The sequence below is a fragment of the Chiloscyllium plagiosum genome, unplaced genomic scaffold, assembly GCF_037043375.1.
Source record: "Chiloscyllium plagiosum isolate Xiang-an unplaced genomic scaffold, Cpla_swu_hap1 HiC_scaffold_7, whole genome shotgun sequence".
In the NCBI taxonomy this organism is placed as follows: domain Eukaryota; kingdom Metazoa; phylum Chordata; class Chondrichthyes; order Orectolobiformes; family Hemiscylliidae; genus Chiloscyllium; species Chiloscyllium plagiosum.
In genome coordinates, this window is record NW_028270145.1 from 48,222,316 (window position 1) to 48,245,560 (window position 23,245).

General features: G+C 41.6%; 1 protein-coding gene across 1 annotated transcript; it reads left to right on the forward strand.

Moving 5' to 3' along the window:
* Nucleotides 1-76: 76 nt before the first annotated feature.
* Nucleotides 77-20,386, forward strand: fkbp7 (FKBP prolyl isomerase 7). The gene is made up of 4 exons (XM_043693519.2): nt 77-359; nt 14,885-15,036; nt 18,180-18,307; nt 19,995-20,386. The coding sequence occupies exons 1-4, from the start codon at nt 160-162 to the stop codon at nt 20,154-20,156; spliced, it is 642 nt and encodes a 213-aa protein (XP_043549454.1). The 5' UTR covers nt 77-159; the 3' UTR covers nt 20,157-20,386.
* The last annotated feature ends 2,859 nt before the right edge of the window (nt 20,387-23,245 follow it).

A 23,245-nucleotide genomic window follows, 5' to 3' on the forward strand; every position in this document is an offset into this window, starting at 1 on the left:
AGAGGCTAATTGACAGTTGAGCTGGCCAATGATGGAGTGGTGGGCAGCCCGCAGGTGGTTGTCCCGGTTACAGGGAAGACGGAGACGTGGCAGCAGAGCTCGAGCTTTTGGTGTCGGATTCGACTGTGGCCGTTACTCCACCACTTGTGTCTGTCCGATATGTACCGTTATGGCACTTCGCTCTTTTACACGCTGGTTTGCACTATTGTCTTCCATCATATTTCCGCGAAAGTAGCTGAAGAAGTAAAGATAGAGGTTATATACCGGCCAGAAAATTGCCCTGTGAAGAGCAAACGTGGAGATGCTCTTAATGCTCATTATGATGGTTACTTAGAAGACGGGACGCAGATTTATTGCAGGTGAGCTGTCCATCGGAGAGTTTTTGTCAGCGCTTCTCATGTTTAACAGTGTGTGTGCGCAAATGCCAACAAGTTCGTCATACATGTTTAATTTTATTTTGTAAGTTTGCTACGAACTTACCTTCTGAACTTTTTAAAGCAACCTGTTAGATTGATTCAGAGATGAGGGGAACCCCTTTAGATTTGTGCAGTTTTGATCTATACTGTTTGAAGTTTAGACGAATAAAAGGTCTAATTGAGATAAATGAGATGTTTAAGGGGATTGACAAAGTCAGGCAGACAGGATGTTTCCTCTAGTGGGCCAATCTAGAATGAGATTAAGATAAAAGGTAAAAAATGAAAGAACTGTGGATGCTGTAAATCAGAAACAAATAGATGTTGCTAGATAAGCTCAGCAGGTCTCGGAGCATCTTATAGAATGATAGAGATGTACAGCATGGAAACCGACCCTTCGGTCCAACTCGTCCATGCCGACCGGGTATCCTAACCTAATCTAGTCCCATTTGACAGCACTTGGCTCATATCCCTCTAAACCTTCCTATTCATGTAGGACCTACCATTAAGTGTATATGACCTGCTCTGATTTACTTTTCCAAATGCAGCACATCACATTTATCTAAATTAATCTTAATCTGTAATTCCCCAGCTCATTACCCATCTGATCAAGATCCCATTGTACTCGGAGGTAACCTTCACTGTCCACTACACCTCCAATTTTGCTGTCATCTGCAAATTTACTAACTATAGCTCCTATGTTCGCATCCAAATCATTTGTATAAATAAAGAAAAGTAGTGAACTTACCACCAATCCTTGTGGCACACTACTGGTCACAAGCCTCCAATCTAAAAAGCAACCCTCCTCCACCACCCTCTGACCTCTACATTCGAGCCAGCTCTGTATCCAAATGGCTAGTTCTCTCTGTATTCCATGAGATCTAACCTCACCAACCAGTCTCTCATGAGGATCCCTGTTGAACGCCTTACTGAAGTCCATATAAATCATGTCCACCACTCTGCCCTCATCAATCCTCTTCGTTACATCTTCAAAAAGCTCCAAGTTTGTGAGACATGATTTCTGACACACTAAGCCATGTTGACTATCCCTAATCAATCTTTGCATTTCCAAATAAATGTAAATCCTGTCCCTCAGGATTCCCTCCAACAACTTGCCCACCACCAATGTCAAGTTCACCTGTCTACAGTTCCCAGACTTTTCCTTACCACCTTTCTTAAGTAGTAGCACCACATTAGCTGACTTCCAGTCTTCTGACACGTCACCTGCGCCTATTGATGATACAAATAGCTCAGCAAGGATTCCAGCAATAACTTCCCTAGCTTCCCATAGAGTTCTAGGGTACACCTGATCAGGTCCTGGGGATTTATCCAATTTTATGTGCTTCAAGACATCCAGCACTTTCTCCTCTGTCATATGAACATTTTTCAAGATGTCACCATCTGTTTCCCCACATTCTATATCTTCCATGTTCTTCTCCACAGTAAATACTGATGCAAAATACTCATTTAGTATCTTCCCCATTTTCTGTGGCTCCATACATAGGCTGCCTTGCTGATGGGCCCCATTCTCTCCATGGTTGCCCTGCTGTGGAGCAAAATCAGAGTCAACGTTTCAGATTGTATGGCTCGATCTGAAACATTAAAGAAGGGTTACTCAACCTGAGAAGGTAACTCTGAATTTGCTCCACAGATGCTGCCAGACCAGTGGAACATATCCAGCAATTTCTGTTTTTGGTTAGGATAAAGTGTAAAATGTTTAAAACAAAGATGAGGAGAACTTCTCTCAAAATGGTCAATGAATCCCAGTGTGCAATGGCTGCTGAGATGTTGAGTAAATTTAAGGAGGAGATAGATTTTTAATTATTGTGCTGAAGGGGTATGGAGAATGCATAGGAAGGTGGAGTTGAAGCTGAGGTAAGATCAGCCATGATCTTGTTAAATGGCCAAGTAGACATTAAGACCAGAGCAGGTCATATACACTTAATGGTAGGTCCTATATGAATAGGAAGGGTTTAGAGGGATATGAGCCAAGTGCTGTCAAATGGGACTAGATTAGGTTAGGATACCCAGTCGGCATGGACGAGTTGGACTGAAGGGTCGGTTTCCATGCTGTACATCTCTATCATTCTATAAGATGCTCCGAGACCTGCTGAGCTTATCTAGCAACATCTATTTGTTTCTACTTTTGTTCTTATGGTACAACTCAAACCTCAAAGAATTTTAATCAATTTGTGAGGGGTGATTTCTTGTTGACTCTGCTTGATCATATGTATTTCTAAATGCTTTGCTACTGCATCCATGATAATAGATGACAACATTTTCCCAACAACAGATAGTAAGCTAACTGGCCTGACAGTCATTGTTTTTTCATTTCTTTTCCTTTTAGAGATGTACAGCACGAAAACAGACCCTTTGGTCCAACCCGTCCATGCCGACCAGATATCCTAATCTACTCTAGTCTCTTTGTTACATTGATAGTTTTTTTTTAAGATTACATTACAGTGTGGAAACAGGCCCTTCGGCCCAACAAGTCCACACCGACCCGCCGAAGCGCAACCCACCCATACCCCTACATTTACCCCTTACCTAACACTACGGGCAATTTAGTATGGCCAATTCACCTGACCTGCACATCTTTGGACTGTGGGAGGAAACCAGAGCACCCGGAGGAAACCCACGCAGACACGGGGAGAACGTGCAAACTCCACACAGTCAGTCGCCTGAGGCGGGAATTGAACCCCAGTCTCTGGCGCTGTGAGGCAGCAGTGCTAACCACTGGGCCACCGTGCCGCCCAGTGACCCCCCAGGACAATTCCAGAATATGAAGATTCTTGGAAGGTTATTAACAGTGCATCCATTAACTCTGTAGCTATGTTCGAGGAGAAAGTGAGGTCTGCAGACGCTGGAGATCAAAGCTGAAACTTTATTGCTGGAACAGCACAGCAGGTCAGGCAGCATCTAGGGAACAGAAGATTCGACGTTTCGGGCACATGCCCTTCCTCAGGAATGAGCAGAGAATGTTCAGCAGGAGAAGATAAAAGGTAGGGAGGAGGGACTTGGAGGAGGGGCGTTGGAAATGTGATAGGTGGAAAGAGGTCAAGGTGAGGGTGATAGGTCGGAGTAGGGTGGAGGCGGAGAGGTCAAGAAGAAGACTGCAGGTCAGGAAGGCGGTGCCGGGCTGGAGGGATTCGGCTGAGACAAGGTGGGGGGAGGGGGGATGAAGAAACTGGTGAAGTCCAAGTTCATCCCCTGTGGTTGGAGGGTTCCCAGTCGGAAGATAAGACGCTCCTCCTCCGACCGTCGCGTTGTTGTGGTTTGGCGGTGGATGAGTCCAATGACCTGCATATCCTCGGTGGAGTGGGAGGGGGAGTTGAAATGCTGTGCTACAGGGTGATTGGGTTGGTTCGTCCGGGTGGCCCAGAGGTGCTCTCTGAATCGCTCCGCAAGTAGGCGGCCTGTCTCCCCAATATAGAGGAGGCCACACCGGCTGCAGCGGATGCAGTAGATAATGTGGGTGGAGGTGCAGGTGAATCTGTGGCGCAATAATGTGGGTGGAGGTCCAAGGCCCCAAAGGAAAAAATCCACCGCCTCCAACCTCATAGTACCACAACCCCGCACTGCCCGCTTCTACCTCCTGCCCAAAATCCACAAACCTGACTGCCCCGGACGACCCATCGTCTCAGCCTGCTCCTGCCTCACCGAACTCATCTCCTCCTACCTCGACACGGTCCTGTCCCCATTAGTCCAAGAACTCCCCACCTACGTCCGTGACACCACCCACGCCCTCCACCTCCTCCAGGATTTCCGCTTCCCCGGTCCCCAAAGCCTCATCTTCACCATGGACATCCAGTCCCTGTACACCTCCATCCCCCATCACGAAGGACTCAAAGCACTCCGCTTCTTCCTTTCCCGCCGTACCACCCAGTACCCTTCCACCGACACCCTCCTTCGACTGACTGAACTGGTCCTCACCCTGAACAACTTTTCTTTCCGATCCTCCCACTTTCTCCAAACAAAAGGAGTAGCCATGGGCACCCGCATGGGCCCCAGCTATGCCTGCCTCTTCGTAGGGTATGTGGAACAATCCATCTTCCGCAACTACACTGGCCCCACCCCCCATCTTTTCCTCCGCTACATTGATGACTGTATCGGCGCTACCTCGTGCTCCCACGAGGAGGTTGAACAGTTCATCCACTACACTAACACCTTCCACCCCGACCTCAAATTCACCTGGACAGTCTCGGACTCCTCCCTCCCCTTCGTAGACCTTTCTGTTTCTATCTCAGACGACCGAATCAACATGGACATCTACTACAAACCGACCGACTCCCACAGCTACCTGGACTACACCTCCTCCCACCCCGCCCCCTGTAAAAACGCCATCCCATTCTCCCAATTCCTTCGTCTCCGCCGCATCTGCTCCCAGGAGGACCAGTTCAAAATACGCACAACACAGACGGCCTCCTTCTTCAAGGACCGCAATTTCCCCCCCGACGTGATCGACGATGCCCTCCACCGCATCTCCTCCACTTCCTGCTCCTCCGCCCTTGAGCCCCGCCCCTCCAACCGCCACCAGGACAGAACCCCACTGGTCCTCACCTACCACCCCACCAATCTCCATGTACAGCGCATCATCCGCCGTCACTTCCGCCACCTCCAAACGGACCCCACCACCAAGGATATATTTCCCTCCCCTCCTCTATCAGCTTTCCGTAGAGACCACTCCCTCCGCGACTCCCTTGTCAGATCCATACCCCCCACCAACCCAACCTCCACTCCCGGCACCTTCCCTTGCAACCGCAGGAGGTGCAACACTTGCGCCCACACCTCCCCCCTCACTTCTCTCCAAGGCCCCAAAGGAAACTTCCATATCCGCCACAGATTCACCTGCACCTCCACCCACATTATCTACTGCATCCGCTGCAGCCGGTGTGGCCTCCTCTATATTGGGGAGACAGGCCGCCTACTTGCGGAGCGATTCAGAGAGCACCTCTGGGCCACCCGGACGAACCAACCCAATCACCCTGTAGCACAGCATTTCAACTCCCCCTCCCACTCCACCGAGGATATGCAGGTCATTGGACTCATCCACCGCCAAACCACAACAACGCGACGGTCGGAGGAGGAGCGTCTTATCTTCCGACTGGGAACCCTCCAACCACAGGGGATGAACTTGGACTTCACCAGTTTCTTCATCCCCCCTCCCCCCACCTTGTCTCAGCCGAATCCCTCCAGCCCGGCACCGCCTTCCTGACCTGCAGTCTTCTTCTTGACCTCTCCGCCTCCACCCTACTCCGACCTATCACCCTCACCTTGACCTCTTTCCACCTATCACATTTCCAACGCCCCTCCTCCAAGTCCCTCCTCCCTACCTTTTATCTTCTCCTGCTGAACACTCTCTGCTCATTCCTGAGGAAGGGCATGTGCCCGAAACGTCGAATCTTCTGTTCCCTAGATGCTGCCTGACCTGCTGTGCTGTTCCAGCAATAAAGTTTCAGCTCTGTAGCTATGTTGTTTACTTTCCTAGGAGACATGCCATAAGGTCTAGGAGATTTATTCTTCTTTAGCCCCTTTAGTTTCCTTAGCGCTTTTCTCCGTAATTATTTTATCTAATTCCTCTTCTCCTTTTACCCCTAATTATTTAGTAATCTTGGAATGCTATTAGTGTCTTCTACTGTGAAGACTGATGCACGATACTTATTCAACTCTTCCAACATTTCCTGGCCCCCCTTTGTTATTTCTACAGCCTTGTTCTCTAAGGCACCTATCTGAAATTTGGTGTTTTTCATCCTTTTTTTATAATTGAACAAACTGTTGCTATTCATTTTGATATTACTTGCATGTTTATCCTCCAAAGATTAGATTAGATTAGATTAGATTACTTACAGTGTGGAAACAGGCCCTTCGGCCCAACAAGTCCACACCGACCCGCCGAAGCGCAACCCACCCATACCCCTACATTTACCCCTTTAACCTAACACTACGGGCAATTTAGCATGGCCAATTCACCTGACCCGCACATCTTTGGACTGTGGGAGGAAACCGGAGCACCCGGAGGAAACCCACGCAGACACGGGGAGAATGTGCAAACTCCACACAGTCAGTCGCCTGAGTCGGGAATTGAACCCGGGTCTACAGGCGCTGTGAGGCAGCAGTGCTAACCACTGGGCCACCGTGCTGCCCAAAGTTTATCTTTTCCCTTTTTTTGTGTCATATTTTGGTTTATAAAATGTTTCCAATCCTCTGTCTTATCACTAATCTTTGCCACATCATTTTGCTTTCACTTAATGCAATCCCTAACATCACTGGTTGACCATAGTTGGCTTATGGTGACCAGTGGTGTTCTGCAAGGCTCAGTGTTGGAAGCACAATTTTTCACTTTACACAATAATGAAGGAACCTGAGAGCATTCTGGCTAGGTTTGCAGACGATACAAAGATAGGTACCGCGACAGGTAGCATTGAAAAGGTGGGGAGGCTGCAGAAGGATTTGACAGGTTAGGAGAGTAGAAAAAGAAGTGGCATATGGAGTAAAATGTGGGAAAGTGTGAGGTCACGCACTTTGGTAGGGAGAATAGAGGCATGGACTATTTTCTAAATAGAACATACAGTGCAGTCTAGGCCCTTAGGCCCTCGATATTACGTCGACCTGTGAAACCAATCTGAAGCCCATCTAACCTACACTATTCTATACTTGTCCATATGCCTATCCAATGACCATTTAAATGCCCTTAAGGTTGGCGAGTCCACTACTGTTGCAGGCAGTGTGTTCCATTCCTCTACTACTCTGAGTAAAGAAACTACCTCTGACATCTGTCCAATATCTATCACCCCTCAATCTAAACTATATTACCTCATGCTAGCCATCACCATCCAAGGAAAAAAGCTCTCACTGTCCAAACTATCCAACCTTCTAATTATCTTATATGTCTCAATTAAGTCAGCTCTCAACTTTCTCTCTAACGAAAAGAGCATCAAGTCCCTCAGCCTTCCCTCATAAGACCTTCCCTCCATCCCAGACAACTTCCTAGTAAATCTCCTCTGAACCCTTTCCAAAGCTTCCACATCCTTCCAATAATGCATTGACCGGAACTGAATGTAATACTCCAGGTGCAGTTGCACCAGAGTTTTGTATTGTGTATTGATGTTGCCAATCTCTCTTACTTTTCCATATTTATAAAGTCAATGTCAAGATGACTGACTTGACTCATTTGTCAGCAAGGGAGAGGGGGCACTGTGTCAAAAGCCATTTTCATTCATAGATATTTGCAGAGGTAAAAAATTGAGACAGCTCTTTGAAGGTGATTTAAAATTCAAATTCTAGATCCTGTTTACAGTGAATGCCTGAGGCAATGTCAGATTCCTGAATCAGTACCTGCTGCTATGATGTTGTGGCCATAACAGAGACATGGGTTTCTCAGGGGCAGGAATGGTTGCTGGATATTCCAGGGTTTAGAGCATTTAAAAAGAATAGGGAGGGGGGAAAAAGAGGAGGGGGTATAGCACTACTAATCAGAGAGGGTATCACAGCTACAGAAGCTTCCTTTATCAAGGAAGATCTGCCTACCGAGTCAGTATGGTGGAAATTAGGAACAGCAAGGGAGCAGTCACCTCTTTAGGGGTTTACCACAGGCCCCCCAATAGCAGCAGGGAGATGGAAGAAAGCATAGGTCGGCAGATTTTGGAAAAGTGTGGTCGTAGTAGGGTTGTTGTAATGGGTGACTTTAACTTTCCCAATATTGATTGGAACTTCCTTTGATCAGAAGATTTGAATGGAGCTGTTTTTGTAAGGTGTGTTCAGGAGGGTTTCCTAACTCAGTACGTTGACAGGCCGACGAGGGGAGAGGCCATTCTAGACTTAGTGCTCGGAAACGAGCCGGGGCAGGTATCAGATCTTGTGGTGGGAGAGCATTTGGTGATAGTGACCACAACTGCCTCACATTCTACATTGCTATGGAGATGGAGAGGATTAGGCAAAATGGGAGGATATTTAATTGGGGAAGAGGAAACTATGATGCGATTAGACATAAGTTAGGAAGCATGGATTGGGAGCAATTGTTCCATGGTAAAGGCACTATAGACATGTGGAGACTGTTTAAGGAACAGTTGTTGCAAGTGATGAATAAATATGTCCCTCTGAGACAGGCAAGAAGTGGTAAGATAAAGGAACCTTGGATGACGAGAGCGGTGGAGCTTCTCGTCAAAAGGAACAAGGTAGCTTACATAAGGTGGAGGAACCTAGGGTCAAGCTCAGCTCTACAGGATTACAGGCAGGGGAGGAAGGAGCTTAAAAATGGTCTGAGGAGAGCCAGGAGGGGGCATGAGAAAGGCTTGGCAGAACGGATTAGGGAGAACACAAAGGTATTTTACACTTGTGAGGAATAAGAGAATGGTCAAAGAAAGAGTAGGGCCGATCAGGGATCGCATAGGGAATTTGTGTGTGGAGTCTGAGGAGGTAGGGGAAGCCCTAAATGAGTTTTTTGCTTCTGTCTTTACGAAAGAAACAAACTTTGTAGTGAATGAAACCTTTGAAGAGCAGGTGTGCATGCTGAAATGGATAGAGATAGAGGAAGCTGATGTGCTGAAAATTTTGTCAAACATTAAGATTGGCAAGTCGCCAGGCCCGGACCAGATTTGTCCTCGGCTGCTTTGGGAAACGAGAAATGTAATTGCTTCACCACTTGCGAAGATCTTTTCATCCTCGCTCTCCACTGTAGTTGTACCTGAGGACTAGAGAGAGGCAAATGTAATTCCTCTCTTCAAGAAAGGAAACAGGGAAATCTCCGGCAATTACAGACTAGTAAGTCTCACGTCTGTCGTCTGCAAGGTGTTAGAAAGAATTCTGAGGGATAGAATTTATGACCATCTGGAAGAGCATGGCTTGATTAAATGCAGTCAACACGGCTTTGTGAGGGGCAGGTCATGCCTCACAAACCTTATCGAGTTCTTTGAGGATGTGACTAGAAAAGTTGATGAGGATCAAGCTGTGGATGTGGTGTATATGGAGTTCAGCAAGGCATCTGATAAGGTTCCCATTGGTAGGCTCATTCAGAAGGTCAGGAGGAATGGGATTCAGGGGAACATAGCTGTCTGGATACAGAATTGGCTGGCCAACAGAAGACAGCGAGTGGTAGCAGAAGGAAAATAATCTGCCTGGAAATCTGTGGTGAGTGGTGTTCCACAGGGCTCTGTCCTTGGGCCTCTATTGTTTGTAATTTTTATTAATGACTTGGATGAGGGGATTGAAGGATGGGTCAGCAAGTTTGTAGTTGACACAAAGGTTGGAGGTGTCGTTGACAGTATAGAGGGCTGTTGTAGGCTGCAGCAGGACGTTGATAGGATGCAGAGATGGGCTGAGAGGTGGCAGATGGAGTTCAACCTGGATAAATGCGAGGTGATGCATTTTGGAAGGTCGAATTTGAAAGCTAAGTACAGGATTAAGGATAGGATTCTTGGCAGTGTGGAGGAACAGAGGGATCTTGGTGTGCAGGTACATAGATTCCTTAAAATGGCCACCCAGGTGGACAGCGTTGTTAAGAAAGCATATGGTGTTTTGGCTTTCATTAACAGGGGTATTGAGTTTAAGAGTCGTGAGATCTTGTTGCAGCTCTATAAAACTTTGGTTAGACCGTACTTGGAATACTGCGTCCAGTTCTGGTCGCCCTATTATAGGAAAGATGTAGATGCTTTGGAGGGGGTTCAGAGGAGGTTTACCAGGATGCTGCCTGGACTGGAGGGCTTATCTTATGAAGAGAGGTTGACTGAGGTCGGACTTTTCTCATTGGAGAAAAGGAGGAGGAGAGGAGACCTAATTGAGGTATACAAGATAATGAGAGGCATAGATCGAGTGGATAGCCAGAGACTATTTCCCAGGACAGAAATGACTAACACGAGGGGTCATAGTTTTAAGCTGGTTGGAGGAGGGGTCATAGTTTTAAGCTGGTTGGAGGAAAGTGTAGAGGGGATGTCAGAGGCGGGTTCTTTACACAGAGAGTTGTGAGAGCATGGAATGCATTGCCAGCAGCAGTTGTGGAGGCAGGGTCATTGGGGACATTTTAGAGACTCCTGGACATGCATATGGTCACAGAAATTTAAGGGTGCATACATGAGGATCAGTGGTCGGCACAACATCGTGGGCTGAAGGGCCTGTTCTGTGCTGTACTGTTCTATGTTCTATTCCAGCAATGTCAGCCTTGCCTTCCAAAGGGGAGAAAATGCAGAAGTCTGAAGTGCAAAGAGACTTGGGAGTTATGGTCCAGGATTCTGTCAAGATAAACTTACAAGTTGAATCAGTCATGAGGAATGCAAATGCAATGATGACATTTATTTTGAGAGGACTTGAATGTAAAAGTAGGGATGTACTTCTGAGACTCTATAAGGCTCTGATCAGACACATCTGGAGTATTGTGCGCAGTTTGGGTCCCCTTATTTCAGGAAGGATGTATTGGCTCTGGAGTGGGTTCAGAGGAGGTTCACAAGAATGATCCCAGGACTAAAAGGCTTAACATATGAGGAACGTTTGAGGATGCTGGGTCTGTACTCGATGGTGTTTAGAAAGATGAGGAGGTATCTAAGTGGAACTTACAGAAAACTGAATGGCCTGAACAGAGTAGGTGTTGGGAAAATGTTTCAATTGAACCTGAGGGTACAGCTTTAGAGTGAAGGGAAGACCTTTTAGAATGGAGATAAGGAGAAAATTCTTCAGCCAGAGAGTGGTAAATCTATGGAATTCATTGCCACAGAAGGCTGGGGAGACCAGGTCATTGAGTATATTTAAGACTGAGAGAGACAACTTCTTTTGTATCAAGGGAATCAAGGGTTAGGGGGAGAAAGTGGGAGAATGGGATTGAGAAACCTATCAACCAAGTTTGAATGGTGGAGCAGGCCCGATGCGCTGAATGGCCTAATTTGTGCTCTTATCCTTTGTGGTCTTATCCTTTTCCTAGAAATCTTCTTTCTCTCCGGGATATATATTTTCTTTGAACCATGACTGTTTTCTTAAATAGATATTCCATAAATATAAAATTAGTTTTTCAAGTATAAACAATTTGTTCAGTAATAACAAACTTGGTGACCTGTTTAAAAACCCAGTTACAACTCATTCAACACGACATAATAGATTGTGTTTTCCCAATGAGACCAGTAGTGTACAAGTTGAAGTTCAGGTGATTTCAAAATACCTCCATCTGTAGAACTTCAGGAAAACATTTCTTTGGCAGAGCAGGAATCACTGGTAGCAACTTTCAAATTTCTACATTTAACTTAAGATCACACAAGCTGTCAGTTTTATTTGTATTGACGATGAAAGCTGACCATTTGTGCTGTCATTACTAACGTAAAGCCAGGCAATATTCATGATTTAACAAGTACTTGCTTTTGTGGGTCTTCCACTACATTAACTTTATAGGTGCAGAATATGTTGGCTGCCTTCCCTCTGTGTTTCTTTTTGATTATTCTGACAAAGATTGTCACTCCTCAGTTTTGAAGAAAAGTGAATGTACCTCAAATGTTAACCATTTGTTCATGGATTTGTAGTGCATTGCCAGCGGGTTTTTTTTCCCTTTAATTGCCCAGATATCCTAAGGTTGTTCATTCATTCCTGTTAGGACTGAGTAGAATTTTTTATTCACCCTGAAAGTAACTAGTGTACTCTGCATTCCAGAGTTTGCTTTTAATTACAAACTTACATATTACATTACATACACACTGAGCAACTGAAGCTTTCTGTGAACAGTTTAGAACTTCAGTCTGTTAAGCAACTAACATTTGCTTAGATTGGATTGAAATGTGGCCATGTTGTCATCCCGTTTCCCTATCCCCGTATCAGTCAAAGCAAAATGCTCAGGGAGACAGTATGATTTTATCTCCTTTGTCTTTATTCTGGGCCATGGAGGGAAAGAGAACGATTGCCTATGTGCACAGAGACATGAGTTCTCAATCTTCTCTCAAACAACAGTTTTTTAATGAATTATAGAGTCATTTTACAGGGAAGAGCTGTTTTAAAAAATTCTCAAGGTCAGGTTCGTAGGAGAGTAGTCTGACACAGAACAAACGACCAAGAGGCGAGTCTGCTAGAATATGGGCATTTTATTCCCCGCAGCGTCGCCAGAACGGGTCTGGCTTATACTCACTCTACATGTTACCAAAACTGGGAGCCGTCAGTTCTCGTAGAGCGGTTGCCAACAACCCATGCTCGGCGGTTAAACGTAACCCCGGAGCAGACTCACCGAACTGGAGACTTTTCCAGCTGATATACTCTTTTCCAGATATAAACATTCATGTGAACAGCAGAGCAAGGCTAAAAAACACATTCCATTCTGGTTACATACAGATAAGAAGATTCACACGGGACTAAGCAACATCTCCATTCCGGTTAGATTCACACATGTATTGGGACATAATTTTTAACCGTTTCACCACATTCCACTGCTTGGAATTTTACACCACAGGAGCATCCAGATAAGGCAACATACATATTAATTGGGCAATTGTTACAATCAGCAAGTGTCAATAGTAAAGATTAAGTCTTCTGCTGTTACACAATGAGTGTTTTTAACTGGTTTCACATAATGAATGGTTTTCACCTTGTTTAACTATCTTTGCGTAATGAATGCTTCTTCATCTTGTTTAATGGCTTTACACAATGAATGCTTTTCCACCTTGTTAACCCATTACCCTTGCCTCCAGCACCCCATTGTTAACTGCAAGTTCTTATCTGATCTGAGTTATGCTCAGCTGAACCTCTTGTTTCACAAAACTCAACTTAACTCTTTCCCTACCTGCTCATACCCTATACACATTCTCAGCTAGTCACACATCTAATTGTATCCAGTAATCTTTTTAATAAGGTTTATCCTCCAAAAGAAAAACAAAATTGCTCAAAGGAAATATAAATGACTGTGTACTCTAACATGCAATTTTCTCAGTTGCAAAATGGTTTGTGATGATTTGAGCAAGTCAGTAATTGAGAACTTTAAAATAAAATTACTAATCTACTAAATGTTTTTCAAAATTTATTAAACAAAATCAAACCGTTCAAGTATAGTAAATTTTTAAGCTCTTCTAGTTAGCTGTAGCCTATATAACATTATTCATCCACAAAGGAGTTAAAATTAATTTCCATTGTATTGTCACCTGACAGACCATTTAATATTATGAATAGATTAGCTTGAGTTGTTCAGTTACCACTTTTCACATAAGGAGCTTTTATCATTGTTAAAAAATGGATAAACTAGATTTTCCCATTTGGCAATAATGAAAGAAATCAAAATAATATCACCTCCAAACTTCATCCCCTTCCTGCAAAATCTTCCCATACAGTCGCAGAAGCTTTTTGTTTACCTCTATTTCCTCACCGCCCAAGGCCCCAAACTCTGCTTGCAGAGTTCCTTGTATTATCAATTTTGTATACTGTATTCACTGCTTACCATGTATAATTGCAATAAGACACTGAACAAATTGGTTAACTTCTGTTCAGTGAGCAAGCCTGACCTTGATCTTCCTTTAACTTGCCATTTTAGTTCACCACTTGCTCTCATTCTCACATTTCTGTTCTTGACCTGCTGTAAAATTTGATTGAAGCCCAACACAGCTTGAGAACACTTCATCCTCTGATTAGGCTCTCTAAAGCTTTCTGGACTCAACTTCAAACTATGAAGTCTGTCCTCCTAATTTGATTATTTTTGCCAGGTCTGTTCTTGCTTTCAATTAGACCTGTCCTGTTTTCTACCATAAAGCTTACTCTAGAACAATGCTGCATCCATTATTGTTCCCTTTGCCTTTTGTGTTCCTTGGTTATTTTATTCCCCTCAAATTCTAACAGCAAACAAACCTCACTATATGTCTACATCTTTGTTCAGAAGGAGTCATACTGGACTTGAAACGTTAACTTACTCTCTTTCTATAAATGCTGCCAAGCCTGCTAAGTTTTACCAGCTTTTTGTTTTTATTTGCGATATTTGCAGATCATTTCTATGTTTTGTCATGCAGTAATTTAGAATGTTTTCTGAATTTATTTCATAAAGATAAAGTTTTATTGACATTAATAAAGCTCTCAAAATATTAACTAATAGAGCTTAGAAAACGAATGTACTTACACGATGCAATATCAATATAAATCATAAGTATCTATCTATGTTTTACTAATAGTCCTGTTTTGCTTGAAGTGTGCTTTAGATATAGTTTTATTCATTGACAGGAAGTGGGCATCACTGGCTGGGAGTGCATTTATTGACCTTGAGAAGGTGGTAGTGAGCTGCCTTCTAGAACAAATGTGCTCTTAGTAATGTAGATAGAGTCACAGTGCTATTAAGAAAGGATTCCAGGACCTTGACCCAGCAACATTTTTATTCTGTGTGAGGAAATAAAGGCCTAATTTTACTTCATATTTTGTTTTGGGATTCAGCTTACCTGTTGAACAGTTTTCATAAAAATTGTAACTTTTTACTTTGGATTTATTGAAAGACTTAGAACCTGTATCTAATTGAGAAAACATTTCATTTATATCTGCAGTCGTACAAGCAAAGACGGCCATCCTAAGTGGTTTGTACTTGGTGTTGGGCAAGTAATAAAAGGATTAGACATTGGTATGGATGATATGTGTGAAGGGGAAAAAAGAAAAGTAACTATACCACCTTCCCTGGCATTTGGAGCAATTGCTAGAGGTAATATCTAACTGCAATTTCACAAGTTGTCCTTTTTACTCTCTCAATTTCTGTTATTGAAACCTTCATTAATGTAATATAAATGGCATGATAATTCTTCCCATTTTGCTGCTCCTTCATCAGGTAGCTAACCACCTGAAAGCTTATACATCCAAATAAACCTGTTGGACTATAACCTAGTGTTGTGACTTTTAACTTTGTCCACCCCAGTCCAACACTGGCACCTCCACATCATAACATTGAATGTGTAACACATAGCAACAGCATGAACGTTATTGCTATGAATTTCATTTGTGAAGCAACGATGACTTAATGAATTAACAATCTGAAATATTTTGGCCAAAATTCTTAATGTTATCTTTGAATAAATGGGAAACTAATATGTTGAAATTTTTGCAATGTACAATAATACTTCCTACACTTTTGGCTTCAGGCATGTTGGAATGTTTTCGGCATGGATTTGCTGCATAAGCAATTGTAATGATCGTATTTACTACCATTCACATATAGTACTTAGTTGTACTTCTATGTTGCCTTGACTAATTGGTGATGCCTCACTATTGACTGTTTAAAATTTTGTGCAGTTCCTAAGAAGATGCTTTTCCATCCATACAATCCATTGATATCTTTTGAGCAATAATGCATGCTGAAAAAGGTGAGCCTCAAGTATTACTGGAATAGAATGCATGTATTTATTTCTACATGGTACTTTAAACATTGATAAAGAGGTTACTAACTTTACTAATACTAATAAAAATAATTGACATATTTCCAAGTAATTAATAAAGATTTACGACAAGGCTTGCACGGTTCAATCACATCACCATTTCAGTTATGCAAGGTTGGCAGTGAATGAAACCTTGCCAACATAGCCATCATGCTAACCACCAATAATAAAAACTACAAGATGATGGATAAAGCAGTAGAATTGGTTTTAATGTAAGCATAATAGCACATGGAATTAAAAGGTTGAATCTAGAGTGGGTACAAGCAAGTTTCCAAACAATGAGTGGTGCACAAAGATGTGATAATAAAATAGATTATGTAAGGAGACTGATGATAAAAAGCAGGAAAAAAAAGAGTTAATCTTGTTTTATTTTCCTTTGGTGGATTAAGCCACAACCTATACTTACGTAGGCATTCCTTTTAATTTAGAAATGGTAAGTCTGTCCTTTTGCGGTACATGCTGTGATCTTGAAAGATTGACATATCAAACATTCTATTAAGATAGGGTAAGTGGGAAATCTTACTGTTAGAGCATTTCCATGTGTCCTTCTACATCATTTACTCAATTAGTACCCGAAGATCAAGGTTTGTATATCCGTCTTTAAATTGAGATTTTTTTTTCCTGTTTAACCAATTTTTCTAATCAACCTGTTTAAAAATGTTAGTCTACACATCTGGAACTTGAACCTAGGCCTCCTGATCCGGAGTAGGGATACTACCACTGCACCACAAGCAAGCCCCCTTAAATTGAATTTTTTATTAACCTTTCTTTCTAATCAACCTGTTCCGAGGTGTTATTGCATACCTGTGGAGCAGATGGGACTTCAACCCAGGCCTTTTGGTCCTGGCATAGGGAAATTACCACTAGCTGCAAGAGGGCCCAAGAACACACACTTTCTTCTGCACTGCCTACCTCAGATATAGCATGGAAAAATTGGGATTCATAATGGTAGTCCAGAATTGGTCACAGCTGAGTATTGTCCCAAATTCATGTGCCATCCCTAAATAGTGTATTTCTTTCCCCAGTGAGTCATAAATAGTTTTGTTGGGTTACTGCACTTAACAGCATCTCTACAAAGGTAATCCTTACAGTGTGTACAATCTTTACAAGGTCCTGTGGGATTTTCAGGATATTAATGTGCAGTCCTTCTGGTACAGTCCTGCTGTGATATTTAGAATTGTGCACAGTGCTGGATTATTGACCTGGGGATATTGTAATGGTAAAACTAATCGAAAGGAGATTTGTTACAATACTAATCCATAGTGTTGTAGGAAAATAAACCAAAAGCAGAGAACCCTTTTTCACATCATTGCATCATCAGTAGGTCAGTAATCCAGTCCTGTGCACGTCCTTAAATATCAGAGCAGGATAGTCCCAGAAGGAATGCATATTAATATTGTTACGACACAGAGGCAAACCTTTTCTGTTAATTAAACCAAACACCCAGAAAAGCTTCCCTCACCTCATAATCTGTTAAAATATGAGTTACAGAGAATTCATAAAATCAACTATTTAAAGAAATTAACATCTTATTTTCTTAACCTACAAGTGAACATTAAACAAAAAAAACTATTCACAAATGTAAGCCCCCCCCCCCCCCCTTAGCTGCTTACACTCTGACTCCAACTCTATAACAATGTGCTATTCCAATAAGACACATATTAAATTTACATTAGTTTAATCTCAAAATCATACAGTCTTTGTTTTCTCCGTTGTCTTCAGTTTTCCTGGTGCTGATCTCCCTGGGTCATCGTCTTTTTTTACTGCAAGTATGTTTCACATGAAAAAGTACTTTTGATAGAGACTGTTGCATAATTTAAACAGGTTAAATTCAAATTGTTTTCAAAACAGCAACCAAACTTCAGGTATCCATTTCACTGCCAAATGTTACATATTTTCAATTATACCAGTAAATTCTGGGACTGCCATCTAGTCATATGCACAGATGCTTGTAATTGCTCAGTTCAGAACAGCATTCATTCTCTCTTAAAGGTACAGTACACACCTTCAACTTCATAACAATATGTTGAAGATCCTACAGGACCTGAAAATCAAAATCTGAAATATTCTTGATTTCTATACCCTTATTTAGTTCTAACTAAACACTGGGTGTTACATTCTTTTGCTATTCCTGAGCACTATGATTTTCTCAAACAGTGTGGTTGTTTTGTTGTCTGTTGGGTTCCTGTACTCAGTGACATCTGAGAATGAAAATCCAAAACATCAGGCATTTTGCACTTGTTGGTGAATTAGATCATACCATTTAACCTTGGAAAATTAAAGGCAAAAATTGCCCTGCCTATTTTAATGAAGGAAGAATCAATAGAAATCTTAATCTTTGTGGGGAAATAAAGCGTGGATGTAAATCAAGCATACCTTTGCATCAAACAGAAATAATATTTGATTTTCTATTTAGAAAAGATACCCCCGAATTCAACCTTGATTTTCGAAATCGAACTTTATGCAGTGAGACGAGGACCACGAAGTGTGGAATCTTTTCGGGTCATTGATTTAGATGGTGATAAAAAACTTTCCCGGAATGAGGTATGCAAGAATAATTATTTTGAAGGAGTTGATTATACCAAACCCGAAAAGATTTTGAAGTTTTTTCCTCAAAGGAAAATTGACTTTTTTCATTACTACCTTTGAACTAATATGCATGAGAAACTAAATTGGTGGTATTGTGTGGTCTAGCTGCAGGTAAATGCTTTGTCGTGCTTCTGCACACCAAAATTTGATAATGTCCTATTTATGGTACTGATAAACATAACTCATTTCTAATTAAAATCATTCAGCCTGTTGTCCCTGTTTCAACTCTTTGGAGTTCATCTGCCTTCCCTCCTTTTCCTGTGTTTCTGTAAATATTTTCCCTTCCAAGTACTTATTCATTTGTCTTTGGAATGTTATTGTTGAATCTACTTTCACAAACATTTCAGAGTTTTTAGTTCTGTCTTTTTTTTTTGAACAGTTTTTTTTAAGTAGCTTCTGGTTCTTTTGCCAATCATCGTTTAAAATTTAAATCTCGTTGAAAGTTCAGAAAATCTCTTCAACCTCCAAAGGCTTAAACATCCTTCCTAAAGTGTGGTGCCAAGAATTGAATATGCATTCAAACTGAAGTCTAAACAGTGTATTATAAAGGTTTAGCATAACTTGCTTTTTTTTAGTTAAATATTACACAACACCAGCGTACAACCAACACGTTTATTTGGAAGAACTAGCTTTCGGAGTGCTACTCCTTCATCAGGTAGCTAGTGGGACAAGGATCATAAGACCACAGAATTTATAGCACACGATCATAGTGTCATGCAGCTGATGTGATATATTAAACAAACCTAGATAGTTCAAATAAACATTCCTTTGATAAAGTTGATCCCATAAAATCTTTATTAACAGATTTCTCACCTTCAATGATTAGTATAAATACAATTCCAGGTCCCTATGTTTCACTGTTCCTTCTAAAATAATACTATTAAGTTTCATTCTTCCTCCCAAAATGTTATCATTTCACATTTCTCTGTATTAAATTTCATCTGTGGATTTTACCAGCATGGGACTTCTTGCTGGCTGTCACTAACCATCTCATTTCCAAACTTCATATCCATGAACAAAGTTTGAAATTATATCCTGTATCGTCATTAATTTATATCAAAAAGAGCAGTATTCAAAGTCGGACTCTTGGGGATGCCATTTAATATTTTCTTCTCATCTGAAAAACAATTATTCACCACTATTCGCTGTTTTTTCCAATCCTTAATCCACACTGCTGTGTGTGATTCAATTCTTTGAGTTAGAGTTCCTGTGACAATGTGCATGCATGTTGTCTGGACTATGGACTGTCTAGTTCTTGACACCTGTCAATGATGTGTGGAAAAGATTTGCAGTTTGGCACTCACCTTGTTTGGTTAGGTTTGTAAATACAGCTTCCTTAATTATCTAGTCCTAAATTGGGATTCAAACACAGAACTTCTCACTCGGAAGCATGGACCATACTCATTATAAGGTCTCCTTATTCACACTAATACTGTCTTTTTAATCCCATTGGCATTTTATTTTTGCCAAACTATTGTGTGATACGTAATCTGATACGTAATCTTATACATAGCAGCTGCATCAACCCTCTTCAGTACTGCTTCGAAACATTTGATCAACTTGAGTAACTTTTTTTAAACAATATCTCTAATTGCCTTACTTCTAAGCTGATTTAAGATTCATTCTTGTTTGTTTATTTCAGCTGAAGTTATATTTGCAGGAGGAGTTTAAGAGAGATAATAGGATCAAAGATTCTGCCCACAAAGATCGTGTCCTCACTGATATTTTCCTAAAGAATGATCAAGATGGAGATGGCTACATTTCTGCCAGAGAGTATAATGTTCTTCAGCATGATGAGCTGTAGCATTTCTGCACCAAGACTTGCATGTACCTAACTAAAATGCAGTAATTCCACTGATTATTTTTTAAAACGACTTTTCTTGCTACTTCAGAACATTGTGTTTATCAGAGTCTTTTTCTTGATGTATTGAAGTTATTTTTAAGTCCGAAGTAGAGATTCTGGAATCACTCCAATTTGTATTCAGGAAATTGTGGACTGTACTATGACCATTCAAATAAATATTTTAAAATGAACATTTGCAATTTCTTTTATGCCGCATGGTTTGATATTGACAATTAATTAACTGATTCTTGAAACTACTGAAGTTGTACACCAAATTAGAAGAAGCAAGGTAATGTGTAAATGATGCAAGAGCTAAGGAAACTTGGATTTGGTGAAATTTGGTAAAAATAAAATCATTCTTCTCACTGTTCAGTCAGTCCTTTTTCAGGAGACACTAAATCAGGTAGCTAGAAAAAACATTTTCTCTGCCTTCATTGTAATAGAAATACAGTTGATCTGTTAGACAGAATTGATTCTGAAATCCAATACTATAAGTACAGCCTTCAAGTTTACCTGTTTGAAGAGAACAATGTTTAAATGAAGTAGTGTATACCCTTTTTCTAAATAATAACTCCCTTGTAAGAATAATCACATCTGGAATGAGAGGACACTTCCCAGCCAGGTGATCATAACTGGCGGTTCAGGTGAAGATAGTAAGTGCTTGCACTGATGAGGAAACCACTAGAGGTCACTGACATCAGTACTACTATATAAAGGTGGTTCATGGAGGATCAGTAAATAGGCAGGTTCAGGAAATGGTAATTCTGTTGGAATCAGAAAGGATTTGGACACAAGTTGGTCTCTCTTATTTTGACATGGCAGAGATCAACCTTTTACTCTGTCAAAAAGTCAGAGGTCTACTGCACAGAAAAAGGTCCTTTGGCCCATCATGTCTGCACTGGTCAAAAACAATCACCTAACTATTCTAATCTCATTTTCTAGCAATCACTTGTAGCCTTGTATGTCTTGGCATTTCCTCTGCTCCGAGGGTAACAACCCCAATCTAGCTAATCTCTCATTGTAACTAAAACTCTTCAGCTAAGGCAGCACCTTGGTAAATCTCTGCAACCTTTCCAGTGCATTCACATCCCTCCTATAAAGGTGGATTCCAGAACTGCACACAATACTTTAGCTGAGTTGGCTATTCACCTATTTGCGCCCCTCATGATTTTATAAACTGCTATGATGATGCTTCAGGGAAAACAGCCCCAGCCTCTACCTTTATTTCAAACCCTCCAACCCTGGCCACGTCCTTGTTAATCTTTTCTGCACCCTTTCAAGTGTAACAACATCTTCCCTATAGCAGGGAGACCAGAATTGAACACACTATTCCAAAAATGTTCTGTACTGCTGCAAAATGACACCCCAACTCTTCTATTCAATGCAGTGACTAATCGAAGCAAGTGCACCAAACGCCTTGTTCACTACTCTGTGATTCCACCATCAGGAAATTATGAACTTGTACCCCAAGGTCTGTTTGTTTGGCAACACTCCCAGGACATTATTTTTAAGTATATAAGTCCTGCTCTGATTTGCATTGCCAAAATATGACACCTCACATTTATCTAAATTAAACCCCCATCTGCCACTCCTCAGCCCATCTGGTTGTATTTTGAAATTACCTTCACTGTTCACTACAACACCAATTTTGATGTCATCTGAGTATTTACCATCCCTCCTGGATTCACATCCAAATCACTTATATAAATGACAAAAAGCAGTGGATCCAGCTCCCAGCCTCATGGCACACTCCTAATCACAGGCCTCCAGTCCGAAAAAAAACCTCCACAATCACCCTCTGTGTCCTACCTTCAAGCCAATTTTGAATCCAAATGGCTAGTTCTCCCTAGATTCCAAATGCTCTTACTTTGCTAACCAGTCTACCATGAGGAGAAAGTGAGTTCTGCAGATGCTGGAGATTGGAGTCAGAAAATGTGGCACTGGAAAAGCACAGCAGGTCAGGCACAAAGAGCAGGAGAATCGAGATTTCGGGCAAAAGCCCTTCGTCAGGAATGTGTGTCTACCACGTAGAACCTTGCTGAATACCTTACTGAAATACCGTATTACTTACGGAATACCTTTCCAAAAATAGATCAGAGTTTTTTGCAACACACAATGTATTGAAATCCCAACGTGGGGGATGCGAGAGAATCGTGGCTGTAAGAGCTGCTGTCTTTTGAGGTTTTTCAATGCTGGAGCTGGTTCCCTCTTGGAGCAGTAATCACTGTTGTTATAAGTTTTTGCTTTGCTTTTGGAATTTTCAAAAGAAAGTCAACAACAATACTTTAAATGGAGGAAAGACAGAACTCAGGGGTTTTGAAAGAGGCAACGTGGGAGGTTTGACAGGCTCCAGAGTTCATTAAAAAAAACCTAGCAGTGAACTTTATAGCTGACTGGCTGAAATTACGAGCATCTCTGGAAACTGGAGTTAGGTCGAAGAAAAACAAACAAACAGCGGAATTCACGCCAGACGTTGGTGAGACCTTGTTATCGGGAGTACTCACAGATGGGAGTGTCAGGATTTCATTCATCAGCTAAATGTTTGCTTTTAAGACTTCTAAAACTTATCAATCCTGATTTGTTTTGTAATCTATAATAATGCATAGGGTGAGGGTTTTTTTTAAGTTTTACTGAGATCTGCCTCAATTGTTTAAAATCTTTCAATATGTGATGCTCCCAATGACAGGAACTTATATTACTGGACATTATAGGAATAGTAACATTCCTTAAGGATTCTAACATTGTATAATTGCTAAGGATGAGGAGTCTGTGTAACTTTATTCTTTTAGCTGTGATTATAATTACAGTTGATCAGCCATGTAATGAAGTAAGGTATTAACATATTTACAAATGTGAGCTTCTGTTTCCAATGAAGAATCATCCATGTGCCCTCAACAATTGTTCTGTTTTGTTTCCCTTCCCCTATATGTACTGTGAATGGCAACCCCTGGCTGCCAGTGATTGACCTTCTGCACAGCTGAGAATTAATTGTCACCGGCAGCAGAAATCCTGGAAGATCTGGAAAGTTTCAATTACTTCTGCCACTGATC